This window comes from Hipposideros armiger, unplaced genomic scaffold (assembly GCF_001890085.2).
Source record: "Hipposideros armiger isolate ML-2016 unplaced genomic scaffold, ASM189008v1 scaffold_29, whole genome shotgun sequence".
Lineage (NCBI taxonomy): Eukaryota > Metazoa > Chordata > Mammalia > Chiroptera > Hipposideridae > Hipposideros > Hipposideros armiger.
Window position 1 is genome coordinate 3,321,754 of NW_017731379.1, and position 18,340 is coordinate 3,340,093.

Sequence of the window (18,340 nt, forward strand, 5' to 3'; positions counted from 1 at the left end):
GTTGAGCTGTTGTTCAGCATCTTAGCTGTGGAGGGCGCAGCGTCATTGGCCCTCATATGTGGGATCCGAACTGGGGCCCTCTGGTATCCCAAGCCAGTTCTTTTTTTTTTATTTTTTTTTTTTTTTTTTTTTTAAGCTGAGCCATCCTGCTACCTGTTGGCAGCTCAGCGGCTGCTCAGCTCGGGCTGGACTCGAACCGCTGTTGCTCAGAGCTCAAACTCTTGAGCGAGCTCTTAACCAACTGAGCCACTCGGCCGGCCCTCAAGCCAGTTCTTAACCATCGCGCCACTCGGCCGGCCCTTAAATGGATCTTTTTATCTTACTACCCTACCAGATTAAGTTCACTGAGGTCAGAGACTGACTTTTTTTTCTTAGTTATCTACTGCATTTAGTGATTTCTGTGCCTAAGTAGTAGTTGGAATAACTAGATTGTTCTTAGATGACATTGAATTTGATCGTTACTGTCACTTTTTTAGTCCACTCATCATCGTGCTACTTTGAATGCTCTAAAGGCCAATAAGCTTCTGTGCCATTTCACCTTAAATTTAAAATTCTGCAAGCTACTCTATTCTTGACCTTTGGGTCTATAGGTCCCTATTGCTGATTTCATTCTTAGAACTCAGTGGGTCTTCAAGCCTGCCACAGATTGATTTGTCACCAGTCTGTCATTTTCTGTAACAGAAATCATTTGATTTTAAACAGGTTTTGTTTTGGCAGCCAGCCAGTTTTACTTGGTTCTTATACACCACTCCTGTAGCTCTGGCCTCGTTTATTAACATGAATCCCTACTTGCCTCCAACTGCTCAAGTCCACATTCTGAAACAAGGTTTAGTTTTCAAAAGCTTCCCTTTAATGATAACAAATTTCAAAGAGTAGATGCTAATTATAAGGAGACCTTACCTCCATTTTGACTCTTATAGAATACAATTCCAAATGCAAGGGTAATTGCAAATTCTTTTTTTGAAAGACACCTGTTAATAGAAATAAGCTGTGAGGCAGTAGCAACAATACACCTGATGTTTCTAGATAAAGCAGTGGTCTTCTTTCTACACAGCCCCTAAGAAATGGATGGTGTCATGTGTTTATAACACTAGTTGGCACACAATGGACTAGTTTGAGTACAAAAGAGGTTTTAATCATTTGAAAGGGGCACAGATGTAAATGAAATTCAAGATGTTTTAATTCCAAATCCTGAGGTTGATTCATAACGTATTTTAAACGGTGCCAGAAACTATCAACCCAAACTTGTGTATATGAGAAAGTCCTAGATTTTTTATGTATTACATAATTTTTATTCCGAATTTATTTTGAGGTATTCTTCCAACATCTTGAGATGTAAAAGAACTTGGTTTGGGTGGGCTACCACATTTCAGATCCAAGTGCAAGTAGAGTACATCAGATACCAGTTTTCCTTATAACATCAGCTTCAAAGATTCAGATTCTCCATTCAGTTAAGTAAGAAAAATAACACTTTCATTCAAGTCACACAGGATTACTGGATCCCGTTTTTACTAGGTTAAATATAAGTTGAATTGCAGTTAGCACCAGTTCATTTACGTGTCATATTCCTTGGTTAATAAGATACCAGTTTGTTTCTTTTTTCTTTTTTCTTTCTCTAATCTCTGAGGACTGGAAGGCTATAGATATTAATGGAGGTCAGCATGATGGCCTTTGACTTCTTCAGAAAGTTTGCATAATAAACTACTCCCACTTTCCCCTCTCCAGAGCATTCTACCGTAGGAGGAAAGACAGTTTCATGTGGAGGGCAATCTGTCATTGTTGAATCAGGCCGGGTAGTCTGAGATCCATTCTGAGTCACCCCGAACAGAGCTCTAGTATTGGTTGGGCCAGAGAAACTGGTGGTTAAATACTGTGAGAATAGTTATCAGACAGGAAATGACAACTCATTAAAATACTAACCGTTAAGCCTGTTTAGATCACTGCCTGGGGGGTGGGGCGGAAAATTTAACTCTATAATGTTTGACTAAAATGTGCACACTTCCGAAAACAAAGAATTATTAGTAAGACTGTTATTAAGAAAGGGAATTGCTAGTCTGTCTTGTTACTGAACTTCTATCATGCAGTCACTGTCACTGCCTCTTTTGTACAGAAGACAGGTCAGCATGTAGTGGGGATGGGATGAGGAGGGAGCTTTTATGTAATCCCTGAAAATACATCCTACTAGTCCCATTCAACTCTCTTCAGCAGAAGAGGCTGCGGCTTCAGCCTAGAACAGGGCAATTTGCTATTTAGGGGTCTACTCCCATGCTCCTAGGCCAAACCTCAATTGGTAGATTTTTTTGGAGTCAGAGGATAAATCTGATCTTTGATTTACATACAGTAATCCTCACTCAAGAAAATTCTAAAGATTCTGATATTCATTTGATACATAACTACAAGTTTTAACTGTGGGCACAGGGTTTCAATCCGTTGAGGTTTGACTATCCAGATTCTTAAAGGTCCTCTTCATAGGGGCCTATTGGAAGGATGAGTGAAAAAGAGATATCCAGTCCACATCTTTGTAGAAATAGCTTTTGTTTTCTCTAATATATTACCTAACAGTCCTGCATTGAGTTGATCTGCTAAGTCTCAAGATATTTCTTACCTTTTGGGAACAAGATATAATATTTGTCCCCTTTACAGTTTAGCTTCGTGGTCTTACACTAATTGGAGTGGAACTAAAATGATAGAACTTCTTTTTATGTTTATTTTAATCTTTGTTATTTTCTTTTTGTGTGTTTTTGTAACATATATAGCATTATTATGGTAGCACATATATGTAACTTACATGGCTATACATACAAGGAGGATATAGCTTACCATCAGTCTGATGGTAAGGCACTTTCTCAATCCGTAGGGCAAAAGGTCACATATCATGGATTACAAAACTAGGCTGGGGAAGACTGGCATTTCCACAATACAAAAGGGACTTAAAATGGGCACGTTGCAGTTTATTTTGTTGTTTTTCTGTCCCCATTAATCAGATTTATAGCTTATAATTCTAGTTTTAATTAAACTAGCCCACACAGACAGGTGGCTTAAAAAGTTTCCTATAAACAGTAGAAGGAAGACAATACTAATTATGCACTCACAAGAAACAGCAAAAAAATTTGCAGCATTGACATTTTACCTGTTCCTAGTATATGTCTATAGAAGTCAGTCAACATAGTTAGGAATTATCAATCTTAATAAAGGACAAGTGTATAATATGCCTTGAAATATTCACTAATGGAAGCATGAAAGCCATCATAATTAGCAAGATGTTTAAAGTAAAAAAAATTTTTTTAATTTCATCTTTATTTTATCCTTTTAAATTTGTTTTTGTGCATTTTGCACAAAATTTTTTTTTTTTTGCAGCATTTTGCTGTTGATCTAGGCTCCTCTGCCCTTAAAAGCCACTATCAAAAAGTAGCGGTCATTATTGGTAGTCTACTTCAAAAGCTCTCTTATGCTTTCTGAATTATAGCCACAGTAGAATTGATTAAACCCTTCTCTTCCCTGTCTTTTACTACTACCCCTGACTTGAATCTTATGCTAAAAACATTTTGTCAGATTCATAAGCTTTCAAAGCTTTGACTAATCACACCCTAGACATTCTGATTAACCAGCAGAGGGATGTTAAATAAATCAGCCTCAAAGTACTTCACAAACAGTGAAACAAAGGTAAAAAAACCATTGTGCCCACACTTTTTTTCTAAGAAAGTTAAAGGCTTATTAACCTATAACATAACAGGAACCTGTGTCAGACAGTATGTTTTTTTGGAAAGCCAGTGTAACTTACATGATCACATTAATGCTAAGATTCCCCCAAAATGGTTAAGAAAGGAACAAGACCTATATTAAATAAAAAGTTTACTTTATTAATAATTGTTTAATTCTCTTAGGCATGTCAGCTGCTTAACCCTTACATAGTTCCTGTGTAAATAGGGCTAAACAATAAGACAAATCAATTTTTTTAAAGTTCATGTTATTTCTGTGTTACAATATTAAGCACTGTGCCCGTTTTATAATGGCACATGGTAACAAGAAAACACACCTGGCTGGAAAAATCCAAGCAGAATCATAAACAGGAAAATTTCAGGTCTTATAATAGCAAGTCCTGGTTAGATGACTGTCTCTGTGATGGAGAAGAGATTCAAAATAAATCAAATGGTATGTGTTTTTTATGTGGTGAACCAGCTTGTTTGAGAGTTACACAGTTTGAAAGGAGTCCCTTGAAAACAAGAATAGTAATGACTGATGAATTTTTGGAATGGGTGTGTACTTAGAACTAACAAATGAAAATTTAAGCATTGTGAAAAACGGGAGTAATCACACTACCCACTCTGTATGCAACCTCTGCCAATCGTGGTGGTCCCTCTGGAAGGTTTTCTGGCTTTTGTGGGTACAGAGAATAATGCAGACCTTTATTTATAATGGGTCAATATGGGGAGAATTTAAAATTTAAATTTCTTATCAGATAAGTGATTCCTAGAAGCAGAGTCACATATGTATTAAAAACTATGAAAAAATAATAGATTTTGTTTGCATATTGATCAGGGCCCTTGACAGAATTTTGCAAAGCAGTTTATCTTGTTTCCGTTTAACACGTACAAGGTGTGATAAAAAAAATACAGTGAATGGACTGGTCAAGTGGAGCGTTGGTTAGGAGTTGGCTTAGGACGCCAGCTCTGAGCAGCAGGGCCCCGGTTCGGCTCCCACATTAGGGCCAGTGATGCTGCGCCCTCTACAGCTAAGATGGTGAACAACAGCTCAATCTGGAGCCGGGCTGCCACGAGTCGCCGGCAACGGTGTAGGCTGCAGTGGGGCTGGCCGGCAGCTGGCGTGAGCTTTTGTGAGCTGCCATTGGCGCCGTGAGCCGCCATTCCGTGGCCAGGGAGTGACTACCTCACCCAGGAAGAGCACAATGATAATACAAACATGGGCCAGTGAAGCAATGCCCTCCACATCTAGACTGAAGAACAAAAAGGACAGCAACTTGTCTGTTCCCCTCCCCTGATCCCCAATAAAATCTTTAAAAAAAAAAAATAGGGCCGGCCGATTGGCGTGATGGTTAGGAACTGGCTTGGGACGCCAGAGGGCCCCGGTTCGGATCCCACATATGAGGACCAGTGACACTGCCCTCTACAGCTAAGATGCTGAACAACAGCTCAACCTGGAGCTGTGCTGCCGTGAGTCGCAGGTGACAGCTTAGGCTGCAGTCCCTGTGGCAGTGGGTTGCCATGGGGCTACCGTGTGTAGCCAGCAGTCAGCGTGAGCGGCCAGCAGCCGCAGTGAGCGGCCGTCCAGAAGCCGGCGACTGATCTGCCTCGCCTGGGAAGAGCGCAATGATGGTGCCAACTTGGGCCAGTGAAGCAACGTCCTCCACAACTAGACTGAAGAACAAAACAACAGCAACTTGTCTGTTCTCCTTTCCCTAATTCTCCAGCGCTGTTCCCATCCCCCCAGTTCCCCAATAAAAAAATCTTAAAAAAAAAAATATATATATATATATATATAATGTTTAAGTTTAAAAAATATTCATTACAGTAAAAGACACAATGCCATTAATCCCCCTCAAAATGCTCCCCCTGACTTCGAACACTTATCCCGTCGTCCTTGCCACTTTCTGAAGCAGTTCTGGAAGTCCTCTTTAGTGAGTGTCTTTAGTTGAGATGTTGTGGCTGCCTCAGTGTCCTGAATTGATTCCAAACGTTTACCTTTCATGGTCATTTTGACTTTGGGGAAGAGCCAGAAGTCGCACGGTGCCAGATCTGGTGAATGAGGTGGATGAGGACACACCGTAATGTTTTTATTTGACAGAAATTGCCGGACCAGAAGCGATGTGTGACACGCAGCCTTTCCCTTGTGATCACAAAATATGGTAAATGCTGCTGCCGAGTGCCATCCAACAAAAAGTCAGGGATCTTCAATATGGGAAGCGGTGCATCAAACCTTAGTAACAGTGTGTAACAAGTTACAGCTTGTTCAGTGCAGCGGGGTATGAGGCACCGGTGAGAGAAGATGTATTTTAAAGTGTGCCGTAAATCACCCTCCATCATAACAACGCTCCGTGTCACACATCGCTTCTGGTATATGGCAATTTCTGTCAAATAAAAACATTACGGTGTGTCCTCATCCACCTCGTTTACTGGATCTGGCACCGTGCGACTTCTGGCTCTTCCCCAGAGTCAAAATAAATCAGGACATCGAGGCAGCCATGACAGCGCAACTAAAGACAAGAAAGAGGACTTCCAGAACTGCTTCAGAAAGTACCAAGAATGATGGGATAAGTGTGTTTGAAGTGAGGGGAATATTTTGGGGGGGATTAATGGCAAAGTGTCTTTTACTGTAATAAATTGTTTTTATTTAAACATTCACCGTATTGTTTGATCACACCTCGTACTTAGGTATGTAAGCATGACAAAATATTGTTTTCACGAAACCCACTTTTGAGCTCTCAGGTTTGGACTTCTGTAGATTTTTTGTTTTTTTCCTTTCCCCCCATCTTTTGTTTGCATTTTCTAAGGTGTTTTTTTTTCCTTTTATTAAAATCAGTAACAAAGGTTCAAAAATTGCCATTAGAATAATTTGTTGGAAATGTGTTTTTTAATGAGTTATAATATCTCAAAAATGTGTGTGTGGAGAAAGTAAATATCAAGATATTACTATCCATAATGCTTTTTCTATCATGTTGAAGGTCTGCAGCAAGGAAAAGCAGATGAGATCAATTTTTGTGTTTCTTTTCTGTTCATTTTTTTAAGGCTTTCTCACCTAGAGAAAGTGGCTATTTACAGGGCTAGTGTAAGCATATTTAAGTCCAACCATTGACTGAAAAATAGTTCTGTGTGTTCATTCTCCTCCTGCTTTATATTCTTCTGTATCACAAAGCTGTAATACTTTGAATTTAATCAGCTCCTAATGGCAGATGGAGGACCTGTCCCACTCACTATGGGTTGAGATGAGAGTTCTCAGCCAGGTGCACAGGGCCTCTGAATGTAACGGTTTTCAGAGAATGGCATTTAAGCTATTTCCTAAGCCAACTATAAAAAGCCACTGAACTGTGAAGCAAGTTATTCCTACCCCCACCTATCCCCAATATATGTACCTTAAATTAATCTTAAATGTCAGAATGGACTCTTAACTTTTGTCTACAGCTTGACAGTAACTTGAGGCTGTGGGCTAGCATTGTTTGCCTTAAATGCGTGTTAATAGTGACAGCTGTAATTTCAATTTTTATCTAGTCCATTACTGAAATAGCTTTAGTGTCTATTAAGAAAACTAGTCTAAGAGTGCTTTGTATAAGCTGAGGCATCTGTGGCCTAAGCCATTGTTTATAGAGATAAAGGAAAACTAAAATTTTGATGAATATGTAAAACAGATTAAAAGGATCTGACAAATAATTGTTTATGTAACACTTAATACCCAGATTTCAAATATGTTAACTTTTTAATATTTATTTGGCATTTGGTCATGATAGTTTTGATTAATGTTACTATAAAAAACTTTCAATATCTCTATTTTCTACCGTTTTCCTAGTCTTTTGTGAGAAACTACTTCTCCCACCCCACCACCAAAAACTGCAAAGTATGTAACACCATATAGCACCTTGAAAAATTAATCTCAGCATTAGCCCAAGATAATTCTTTGATAGTTGCATATCATAATATATATAATGACATGTTCTCGATCAGCTAACGTGGATTTGCACTGGCAAGTCATTTATCTTTTACAATTATTTTGAAGGGAGTCTAGAACGATCATTCCCCACAACAACAACAACAAAGTAGAGACTTCTAGCATTTGGGTCTTGGTTCTTAATTTTCTCTTTAAATAATGACTTGACCCTGGAGCCCAAGAATGATTTGAGGGAAACTAAACATTTCTACTCAACTCCAGTCTGAAGTTAGAGAACTGAAGAAAGAAAAAGACACACAATGAAATCCAGCTCCTGGAGGACATCAAAAAGGGAATTTTCAAGTCATTGCTTGTACAACCCAGCTGTTCTAATTAGCATACGATCATTTCAGCCTTTTAAATAAAAGGCTTTTTTTTTTTACCTTAAAAAAATAAATAATGGCCTGCCCTATGGCTATCTTTGGGAGTTGAAAATAACGGCATAGGGTAGTAAGTGTGAATGAATGGACTTCGGGAGGAAAATTTTTATAAATCTGCAGTGTTCAGTCAGTCTTTTTGTGTATGTATTTTACTGGAACTGGTTTTTGTTTTTGTTTTTTTCTGTTCAAGTGGTTTGTTTCAAGTGTAAATGGTAGGCTATTTGCATTCCCTTACGCATTATGTAAGGAACCCCACAAGGAAAGTCTCTCTTCTAAAGAGAAAGTTTGTGGCACTGTTGTTGCCCCTTGGCAATCAGTCAGCACTGACACACAGCAACACAGCTCAGACACAACTCTTTCAGGTTTTCCCCACTAATGTAAGGCCACTAAAAAGTCAGTGAGAGAGAGACTGAAACTGGGGGGTAAGAGACTTCGCCCTTCTCCATCTTTGATGTCTGTCATACGGGTCTTCTGGTCTAATCCCTGCAGTCTTTGCCTGGACTGCATAGTATACTCAGGGCTTTTTACATATCCTTCAGTGTGCATTAAAGGACAGCTTCACACACACCCTCCCCCCCATCTCTCCTTCCTCCCTCGTTCCTTTGGAATGTATCTTCTGCACGAAAAAAATTTATTAATTTGTAAATTCTTTCGTTCCCAAATAAGTTTTGGGCTGTGTGTGTGTGTGTGTGTGTGTGTGTGTGTGTGTGTGTGTGTATGTAATCCTCATAATGATTTTAAGTCCTTGGGGACCATGGACTATTTCTTGCAATTTTTTCCCCCATGGTACCAATTACAGTGTTGGACACAAAATAAGGACTCCATTAAGTGTTTGGTGGTTGACAATTAAAAGGATTAACGAAAAGTGTCAGCCAGGAGTTATGTATTAGCTCCTGGTAAATCAGTAGCAAAAAATTTTTGTTCCTCTACTCCTCTGCTTTTTATTACAGAAAGTAGCAACTGAATTTTTCTAGAAACGAGGAGGTGAAGTTAATTTAATAGTTACTTAAAAGGGAGAGCATTAGGCACATGTGGAAATACCTTTTGCTGGCTCCGGGAAAGAGATTGGGCCCATTTACCTTGTAGTCCTATTATGACGATGAGAAAATAAAGGGTACAGAAAATAGAGATGTTTGGTTTCCTAAGTTGCCCCAAGTTACCATTTTAAAACCGCCTGCCTGCAAGCATTTCTAAAACGGGAGTCGGTAGCTGCAGTTGCCAAACCGGTTTAACAGCACTGCCTCCACTTATTCTGGGTGAGAAGGAGCTCCGAGTACATAAACTTCTCAGAGATGACTATCCCAGTCATCTCAGAACAAGCTGTTTAGTAATGTACTGTAGTTTCTGTGCAAACCATCTACCATAAAGCACGAAGTGATTCAAGGTTCATAGTTCCTTCTTTGTTCCTTTGTTAATCACTGACTTCTGACTAGTGGGAGGTGCCTCCCAAATTTGCTAATGCATTCTTTTTGGAAAGGGATGACGCACAGATTGTCCTAATAAGGACTTAGACTGAGAAAGTACCGCCCCCTCTGAGAAGATGGGACAAGTCAGAGAGAGGGCGGGCAGTTTCTTTTTCAACCAGGGATGACACAAGCATAAGTCATTTCCTTATTAATCGGTTCAAACCAGTTCTTACAGGAACTGGTGGTGATAAATGTGGGACTTCTCCGAAGTCATTCATTTTATTCTTTGTGCCACACCAGTATGCAGCATCAGCTGAGCTCGCTTCGCTCTGAGGACACTCTTCCTGCTAGCAGGAAAGAGCTCAGCACCTACTTTCTCCCAGACATGTTGATGGGAGAGATTTTTCTCCTTTAAGGGGCTGTTAAAGGATGAATTTTTATCCACTAAAAAGATTTCACCAGCTCTGCTGATAGTTTTAGTTTTTTCCAACTCTATCCATCCCTGCTTTTTGATTCCAGGCGGTAAGTGGCTCTTTCTTTAACATTTTTTCCTTCTTTTCTTCCCAAATGTATCTTTTTTCCTTGGGTGATCGTACCCTGCTTCCAGTGCTGTCCCCGGCATTGGTCCATCTCTGCAGAAGCCATTCCAGGAATACCTGGAGGCCCAGCGGCAGAAGCTTCACCACAGAAGTGGAGTGGGCACGCCACAGGTGAGACTTTTCCTCTTTCCCCACCCCCACAGTTTCAGGCCGAAACTACTTTCACAGCACTCATGGGCATTTTTAGGTAGTTAGCTTGGCCAGGCTGCCCTAACAGAAGCCGAGGCTCGATTTGCTCTGCTAGGAAATTTGTCTTTGTCTAAGTCAGAAAATGTAACTTCTGTTTTGTACATCTTCTCTCAAAAACAAGGGTAGGGCTAAAGGAAAAGAATAGATCTGTGGAGAATGACTTATTGCCTTGATCTTACATGATTTATTAATCAGCAAGGATACTTCCTGAGTGGATGAAGAAGTTAAAATTTATAGCGTAACAAAGTATTGGACTTACTGAGGTCACTTGACTATCTCCCTTCATTTTGGCACTATGTTCTTTTCAGAGGTAGAGAAATAATCATTTTTTAATAAATCAAGGCTCTTAATGTAGCTGAACATAAAAACTTTAACTTCAACTAAGCCTGCCTTTTTGGTAAATAGTTCTGTGACAAAGGGAAATGACTAGAAGAGGATGAGTAAGCAATAACCTGAAATGGGAAACTGGAAGGAAGCATAGGTTTTTTGCTTTTTTTTGGACGGCCTTCTACTCTTTATGTGGCCCTTTGCTGCCCTCAGTTGACCAAACATGATTTCAGAAATAGATAACATTTATATTTTAAAAGCCGCTCCCAATACTGGAACAAGAATATATATCTCAACACTATCCTGCACAAGTGTCTGTGTGGTGCCTTCAGATAGTAGAATTTGATGAAAGACTTTAGTATGTAGTAAAAGAGATGACTTCACGCTAGCCCCATTCTAAACTAGATGAATCAACACTGACTTTATACCCAACAAAGTGAAATCTTAATAACAGGGTGTAAACAGGTCTGAGTGTAGATTTCAGAGTAGTTGGAGACATGAGACTTTTCATGTTTAATTATTCAGACTTTATAGGTTATAAGCTCCAAGTTCTCATTATTTTCCTTAAAACATTGTAGATGATCCCCTTTTTACTACTGAAATGATGAAACATTTCTTGTGGCTTGTTCTGCATTTGTTCCTTCAGGGAGAAAACTGGTTGTCCTGGACATTTGAGAAGTTGGTCGTCGTAATGGTGTGTTACTTCGTCCTGTCCATCATTAACTCCATGGCGCAAAGTTATGCCAAAAGACTCCAGCAGCGGTTCAGCTCAGAGGAGAAAACTAAATAAGTGGGAAAACTTTTTAACAGCAGAAATTATAATGGATGGGTTCTGCCTTAATTGGGAGGACTCCAAACCAGAAAGGAAAATTCTCGTTTCCACCCTGGATCAATTTAAATTTTTTTTCCCCCCCAAAAGCAGTTTAGTCCATATTTTGCACTGACATACTTTTCTTTGTGTGTTAAGGTAAGGTATCCACCCTCAGTTCAAGTCAAGTTGTATTTTATTACGGTGGAATGTGATGTTAGCAAACTTAACAGAAATCGGCCTTCTTTTTGTTCGTTTCAAAAGGCCCCTGTGGTACAATTAAAGAATTCCGGGCACCATAAAAAAAAGTTCCTCAGTATGTTAAATATGTCAAGCTTTTTAGGCTTGTCACAAATGACTGCTTTGTTTTTCTAAGTCATCAAAATGTATATAAATTATACTAGATTGGATAACATTCTTGCATGTCTATCATGGTAAAATTTAATATGCCATCCTGCCCAACCCCTCCTCTCCTACCTTCAAAAAAGGGCCATCTTATGATGCGATGCACACCCTCTTGGGAAATTGATCTTTAAATTTTGAGACAGTATAAGGAAAAGCTGGTTGGTGTCTCATGAATGTACTGACACCATTTTTTATTCTGTATATTTAGAATGAAGTCATGAAAAAACTTTATAAAGACCTCTTTGATCATTCCAAAATTGTGTTCGTTTTCTTGAGCGTTTTGATGTTTTACTTCCTTTTAGCTTCTACCAATTGAATGGCAGCCTTGCCAGATCCGCTTACAACCATAGTTTCTTAAGTCTTTGTTTGCATGAAAAGAGGCACCGCCAGGCATTTTTTATTAGGCTGGAATTGGGCTGCTAGCTGCACACTGCTGAAATAGCACCTTAGGGATTGGCTAAGTGAGGTGACTTCTTGGTTTGTGAAATGATGATGAGATGGTAGAGATGGTAGTATGCAAATTAAAGAACACTAGAAAGAGAGATAATTCATTTTTTAAAAAAGGCACTTTTCTCATGTGTTAATTTTAGCTCACCATGTACTCTGGTTTTTAACAGAAATTTATATGTAACCTAATTTTCTTGTCTTTTTCAGTAAGTGTTTTGCTCTTATGTGATTTTTTTCCTTTGGGGTGTTTCTGGTTGAACTGGGCCATTTTGTTTTGCTTGGGAGGAAAATAAACAATTTCACTTTTTTCCTTTAGGAAAATTGGTACTGACATTATGTTGAGAGTAGTTTAAATTTCAACAGGGCAGAAATGCCCAATTTGTTTTATCCAATCCTGCCTGAATGTCTGCTTGTTTTGCCTATCGTCGTGACATCTCCATGGCTGTACCACCTTGTCGGGTAGCTTATCAGACTGATGTTGACTGTTGAATCTCATGGCAACAGCAGTCGATGGGCTGTCTGACATTTTGGTATCTTTCATCTGACCATCCATACCAAATGTTCCCATCCAAACATTACCCAAAATCATGGTTTATTATAAAAAACTCTGGTCCTTATGTCTAGTGGTACTTGGAATCATTTATGCCGTAGTATTGCAGCAGTGTCAAGAGGATTTTATGGAAAATTGGGATAGTCCCCATGACCACAGCTAAATTAAGCATAATCAACCACCCTTAATCTTTTTTGGAAAGGTTATCCTTAATTTTTTTGTGTGTGTGTCTTTTCCACCCAGGAACTTTCTAGCAGTATGACTTACATGAAAAGCAGTAGTACCCAAACATGTTTCGATTCTTTAGTGTTCGTGTAGTTCCCAAGTCCGCTTCCAGTTGTGTTTCATCTCCTTCACCTGCATTTTATTTGGTGTTTGTGTAAAAAAAGGAAAGAGGAAAGCAAATATGAATTGTACTATTTGCATTCACTCGTTGTGTTTTATTGGTATATTTATTTCAGGGTAGGATGTTGGAAAAACTTTGTGTCTTGGGCTGAAGGTCTAAGTGATTAAAACGTTTGACTTAATGATGACGATTTTTTTCACTCTTTCAAATGAATTTGCTTTGGAAACAAATGAAGAGCAGCTCTCCTTTCCTCCACTCAGTGTTCAGGTGTGGCATGCTCAGGTGACGCTGCTGGAGTCCAGCTGGAGCAGTGTGCTACACTGGAGTTCCAGTGGTTGGTTGGTTCCTTTCTTGTACCCACCAAAGTGGGCGCAACTACATGGTCCCAAAGACATACCTAATTCATTGCAGCACATAGGAGACCAGAAACTTTGTAAATCGATGGTTTGATATTATTGCAAATAAAAAAAAGGGCCTGGGAATTCTGATTCCATGTCTACTTTGTTTAGGTCTCACTTTGTGCCTTAAATATCTGCAGTGTTTTATCATGTCTCCACTCAGTGACTGTCAAGTACGGTGCAGTGCAAATTCATCAGCAGTTCATACACTTGGTACTGAGAAGCACCTCCCTTTCAACAATTAACATATTTTGAAATGTGCAGTGTTTTCTGTATATACTTAATCTGGAGTGGGGTCTTGGAAGAAAGAGATTTTTGCTTTCATTTGGATAATGTCCATTATCCCCATTGTCTAGAAATCCAGAAGAAGACAATGCTGGAGTGAAGTTTCCGAAGTATACTGGTTAATTCAGTGTATGTAGTAGTAAGTGCTCCTATGCAGACAAGCTCAGCCCACATTCCCAGCGTGCCCTGTGCTGTCCTTAAAGCTTTAGGACAGCATAAGGCTTGTCCGCTTTGACTAGTCAGTCAGCACTGATTTTGTTGAGTACAAACAATGCATTAAGCTAATTAATCAATTGCCCTTTTGTACCCTGAGGTGAATTGTGTTTTGAGTGACCCCTGTGTGAAGAACTCATAGATGTTCCCAAAATTTTGGCATTAAAAGGCCTTATGTTTTGAAACACACTTGCCTCCATGAGCAATAGTCTATTAATGATGGTTTAGATTTCTGCCTCTAACACATGTGACCTTGAGAACAATGTTAGCTTGAAGCCTAAATTTCATCTATAAAAATAGATACAAATATAAGGCAGGTTATCCTAAGGATTAAATCAGATAAAATGAAGAATACTGCCATAATGTTCACATGTTCCCCGATTTTAACTCATCAAAGAGCATTTGATACCAATGCAAGAATTTTACAACATTGCATTTACTCTGAAAACAAACGATTTTAATGCTCTCAGCACATTCACCATTGTTTTGGAGCAGATACACTGTTTAAAGAAGTTAAATCCAAGGTACAGATTAAAGAGAAAAGCAGAAATTAATGAACTAATGACTTAAATAACAAGACCAAAACCTTTTTAAATAAAAAAACAAGCCCCCATCTAGCCTAGTTAAGGTACCAAGCACAGATACACAAAATATACTGTGAAATAATTGAAAATAACTTTTCTAACCTTCCCACCTTAAAATGTTGACACTTCCTACTTTCTTATAAAGACAGTTAATATTTTAAAAACCTGAGGCAGGGGGACTATCAGCTTTTAATTCCATGTTAAAAACTTCCCATCTAGATTATCCAGTGAGATTTGCTGGGTGTAAATAGGTTTTAAAACTGTTTTGGGGTTTTTTTTTTTAATGATTTGGTGGCATGTAAGATATTCCTCACATGAGGAATGAGGCCTCACAGTCTCATTCCTGTTAGAAAAACAAAATTGTTTTATTTTATCCCTACGTCAGTTAATGTACTCACAAAAAGTTAAAACAACCTAAGTAGGAGTTTAATAGCTATTTTTGAAAGCCATGTAACATTCCATTTCTAACGTTGATCAAAGCTCCGACATTCACAAAACATGGTAAATGAAATGCTGCACTATACTGGCATCTGAAGTGTTTTGTTCCTTTATTATTCTCAAAGACAACAAGAAAAGAAAGCACATAATGTACTTTAAAATTCTAGAAGCAGTTGAGTCATTTGTATCTGGTAGTCAGGGGTTTGGGTTCCTGTCCCTCCCTTCCCAGCAAGGCCAAGAGTTCACCTGAGGTAATGCGTTTGCCTTGGGGGTGAGGCCTTGAATTGCAGCAAATAACCTGTATTTGCATATTTAACCAGTACTAAGAGGGATTGTAATGAAAACCAGTTCTGGACAGCTGCTTACTCATTGCCTTTAGATTGGTGTGGTGCTGGGATAGGCAGGTGCCAACTGCTCATTCTCTGACCTACTGGCCTTGCAGTTTGCTGTGGGTGTTGATACTACTAAATTAAAAGAAAAGAAAAAAAAACTTAGATGGCCCCTGCTCTCCACCCAAACACCCTGGATTCATATGAGATCTGGGATTCTAATTCTGTAGTTGGGATACTGGCCCAAGCTGTGGCCCAGAGAGAGTGAGTCAGTTGTAAGTGGCTGGCTGACTCTATGGGAACAGAAATGAAATGCAGCTTAGGGGGTTTGTCAGCCAAATCCACAAATGTGTGGCTTTTTGAAACATTGGACATCTGTTCCTCGTAATTCAAAACAAACTTGAAAAAGCACAAAGTTGCTTGGCTCCTTGTTTCTCTGTGTCAGCAGCAATTATTGCTCTAACTTAAGAAAACCTAGAATCAGAGTTAGAAAATTTTGGAATCTTTAGGGCACACTTCAGAGGGTGGAACTAAATGGCTTTGGGAAGGGAAGAGATGATTGTACAATATAGAGTGTGGAAATCCCCTTCAGGAGTAATTAGCCCAGGTGTTCAACCCATTAGTTAACCATTTCCAAATGACTCAAAGGACAGGGAGAGAGTTTGGACCCACTCCAGCTCTATTTCTACAATGGAGTCTTTATTTGCATTGAAGACCACATTCCTGAATTCTTGACAGGAAGCCTCTGGCTTATTCTGGGCATCTAAGAGGGACTCCTGGGCCACCTATCTAAGCTGACAGTCACAGTCTTTTGAGAGTTTCTAAGGCGAGGTATCTACAACTTGCGCCCAAAGCCCTTTAAGGAAGAAGCCTGGTTTGTTCCAGGAGACCTCTGTAGGCCACTTTTCTCTCCCTCAACCAATGCCAAATGCAGCATTTCCCTTTGTTGCCATCTAGCCCCTTTGGGGAATAGCACGAGCCGCTTTTACCTTCAGGCCACTTTTGCAGGACAGCTGTTGTTTAATTGCGTCCCAGCCTGTTTCCTATGGGGGGAAAATGTTTTCGCGGAGTGAGGCCCTTTGGGATTTGAAAAGGGAAAAGGGATGGTCCCGCCTTTCCCTGAAGGTGGGGGCCGACTGGTCAGTTCACTGTTGTCTCACTGGGCTTCTCACTGGTTGAGTAGGAAACAGTAACAGGCTCACTCCTGGCCGCAGTGCTGAAGCCCAGCGCACCACGTCACCCAAGAACCATGTTCTCAACCTCTTCATTAGCTAAAAAGATGAAAGCCAAAAATAACTGGAGGCCTTTCTGTTTCATCGTGAGTGCGGCTCACAGTCTAGATAGTCACTTTCACTTGAGTGACAGTCCTGAACTTCTAACAGCACCAGACTTTCTCTGCGTAACCTCATTGTTTGGTCACACTCGAGGCTCTTCACACACCTGTTCCATTCCGCCCATTGCACCGACTCTTCCCACCCCTAAATCCCTTCCATGTGTATTCTTTGTTCACCACCAGCAATCAAGATTAGCAACCAGGAACCTCCTCCAATGCCCTGTACCAGGAAGCATGCTGGACTGCTATCACTTCGATAATGATTGATGGCTCACTTTGTACCGGGCATTGTTTTCAGTGTTGTTTTACATGTGCTGTATTTAATCATTAAATCCCTATAAACAACCCCATGAGGAAAGTCAAAGCAGAGAGGTTCACTCGTTTGCTGGAAGCATCAAGGAAGTAGCTGAGTTGGAATTCAAACCCTAGGCATTCTGGCTTGCAGCCATTCAGTTCTGCAGAAAAGTCCAGTGTGAAAGTCCAAGCTTCTGGTGTACTGGTTTTTCTCTTGTGATCCTAAGTAAGGAATGGAGAAAGGGAGACGACAACATATCAAGGCCACTGCCTAAAAAGTTGTGCTATTTAAATAGATGAGCAGCCCTTCGTGCTTCCCTTCGACCCAGGGTTGGAAAAGCCAGCTCCTTTTGTAGCCATCCTGTGTGGGCAGGTTCCCAGAGTGGTGCTTGCTATAATTAAGATGACAAAGCAATTTCTGTTTGTACTGACCTTTTTTTCTTTTTCAAAGCACTTTCACATCTTGAATTTTATTTGATCTTCATAGTAACGCTATGAAATAGGGCCAGTAGTGGCATTAGCCACACTGGGGGGAACATGTTGGGTTTTATTCACTTTTAAAAATTTCTTCTGGCTTAAGGTATGGGGAAGAGAGAGAGGTGTTGAAAAATGATCTCCCTCTAGGAACTTACAGTCTTGTGGGTATTATACATATATGCCAATAACTATGTAGAGTGAGGTGACTAGCATGAGGAAGAGAATTGCTGAGTAGGAAGGATCAGAAAAGGTTTCTGGAGGATGTGGCGTTTGAATTGCCAGGTAGGGGCGGAGAAAGGGAAGGTATTCTAATTAGAGGAAGCCCTATGAGAGACACCAGGAAAACACAAGTAGGAGGGCTATGTGTGGGGTGACTGGGAGAGACCAGACCGATGAGTCATAAGCTTCCTCTGTTATCCTTTGTCTTAGCCACGTTTTGTTTCCTTTAAAATACTTCCATAATTCGTAACTGGTTTGTCCATTTTCTTGTTTTTGCTCTGTTTCCTCTACTAGAACCTAAGCCCTGTAAGGGCAGACACGGGTGGTGCTCTCCTTTCTATGCCCAAAGCCAAACACAGGGCCTGGCACTTGATAGGCTTCCAGTGAGTATTTGCTGAATAAATATTTGCATGAGTCCAGGTGAGGCTGCAGTGGAGAGTCAAAGGCAGGCAGGAGGTGCTACGTGAGTAGAATCCTGGCTAGTAGGCAAAGCTGGAGTCAAGGAGGTGGGTGGAATACAGGTGAAGAAGGAACTTTGTTTCCCTGAAAATAAAGACCTAGCTGGAGAAGAAGCCCTAGCATGATTCCTCCAGGATATGGAGGGCACGCACCCCTCACAGGAGGGTTTTATGACCTGTTTAAGGGAGAAGGGTGCCT

The 18,340-nt window shown here is 40.1% G+C and overlaps 2 protein-coding genes across 7 annotated transcripts in view; one reads left to right on the forward strand and one right to left on the reverse strand.

The window, feature by feature from the left end:
* Nucleotides 1-12,931, forward strand: part of VMP1 (vacuole membrane protein 1) — a 128,827-nt gene extending 115,896 nt beyond the window's left edge. For 4 of the 6 annotated variants that reach the window (XM_019636638.1, XM_019636640.1, XM_019636642.1 and 1 more), the window contains 2 exons: nt 10,050-10,152; nt 11,204-12,931. In XM_019636638.1, coding sequence (XP_019492183.1) covers nt 10,050-10,152; nt 11,204-11,347 — 247 coding nt within the window. In that variant the 3' untranslated portion in view covers nt 11,348-12,931. The remainder of the gene's footprint in view (nt 1-10,049; nt 10,153-11,203) is intronic. The other 2 variants (XM_019636637.1, XM_019636639.1) reach the window with 2 other exon arrangements.
* A 63-nt stretch (nt 12,932-12,994) lies between these two features.
* The window catches only part of TUBD1 (tubulin delta 1), a 45,839-nt gene continuing 40,493 nt past the window's right edge, over nt 12,995-18,340 (reverse strand). Inside the window, exon 11 of the transcript XR_002123269.1 lies at nt 12,995-17,209. The gene's annotated coding sequence lies outside the window, so the exon portion shown is untranslated. The remainder of the gene's footprint in view (nt 17,210-18,340) is intronic.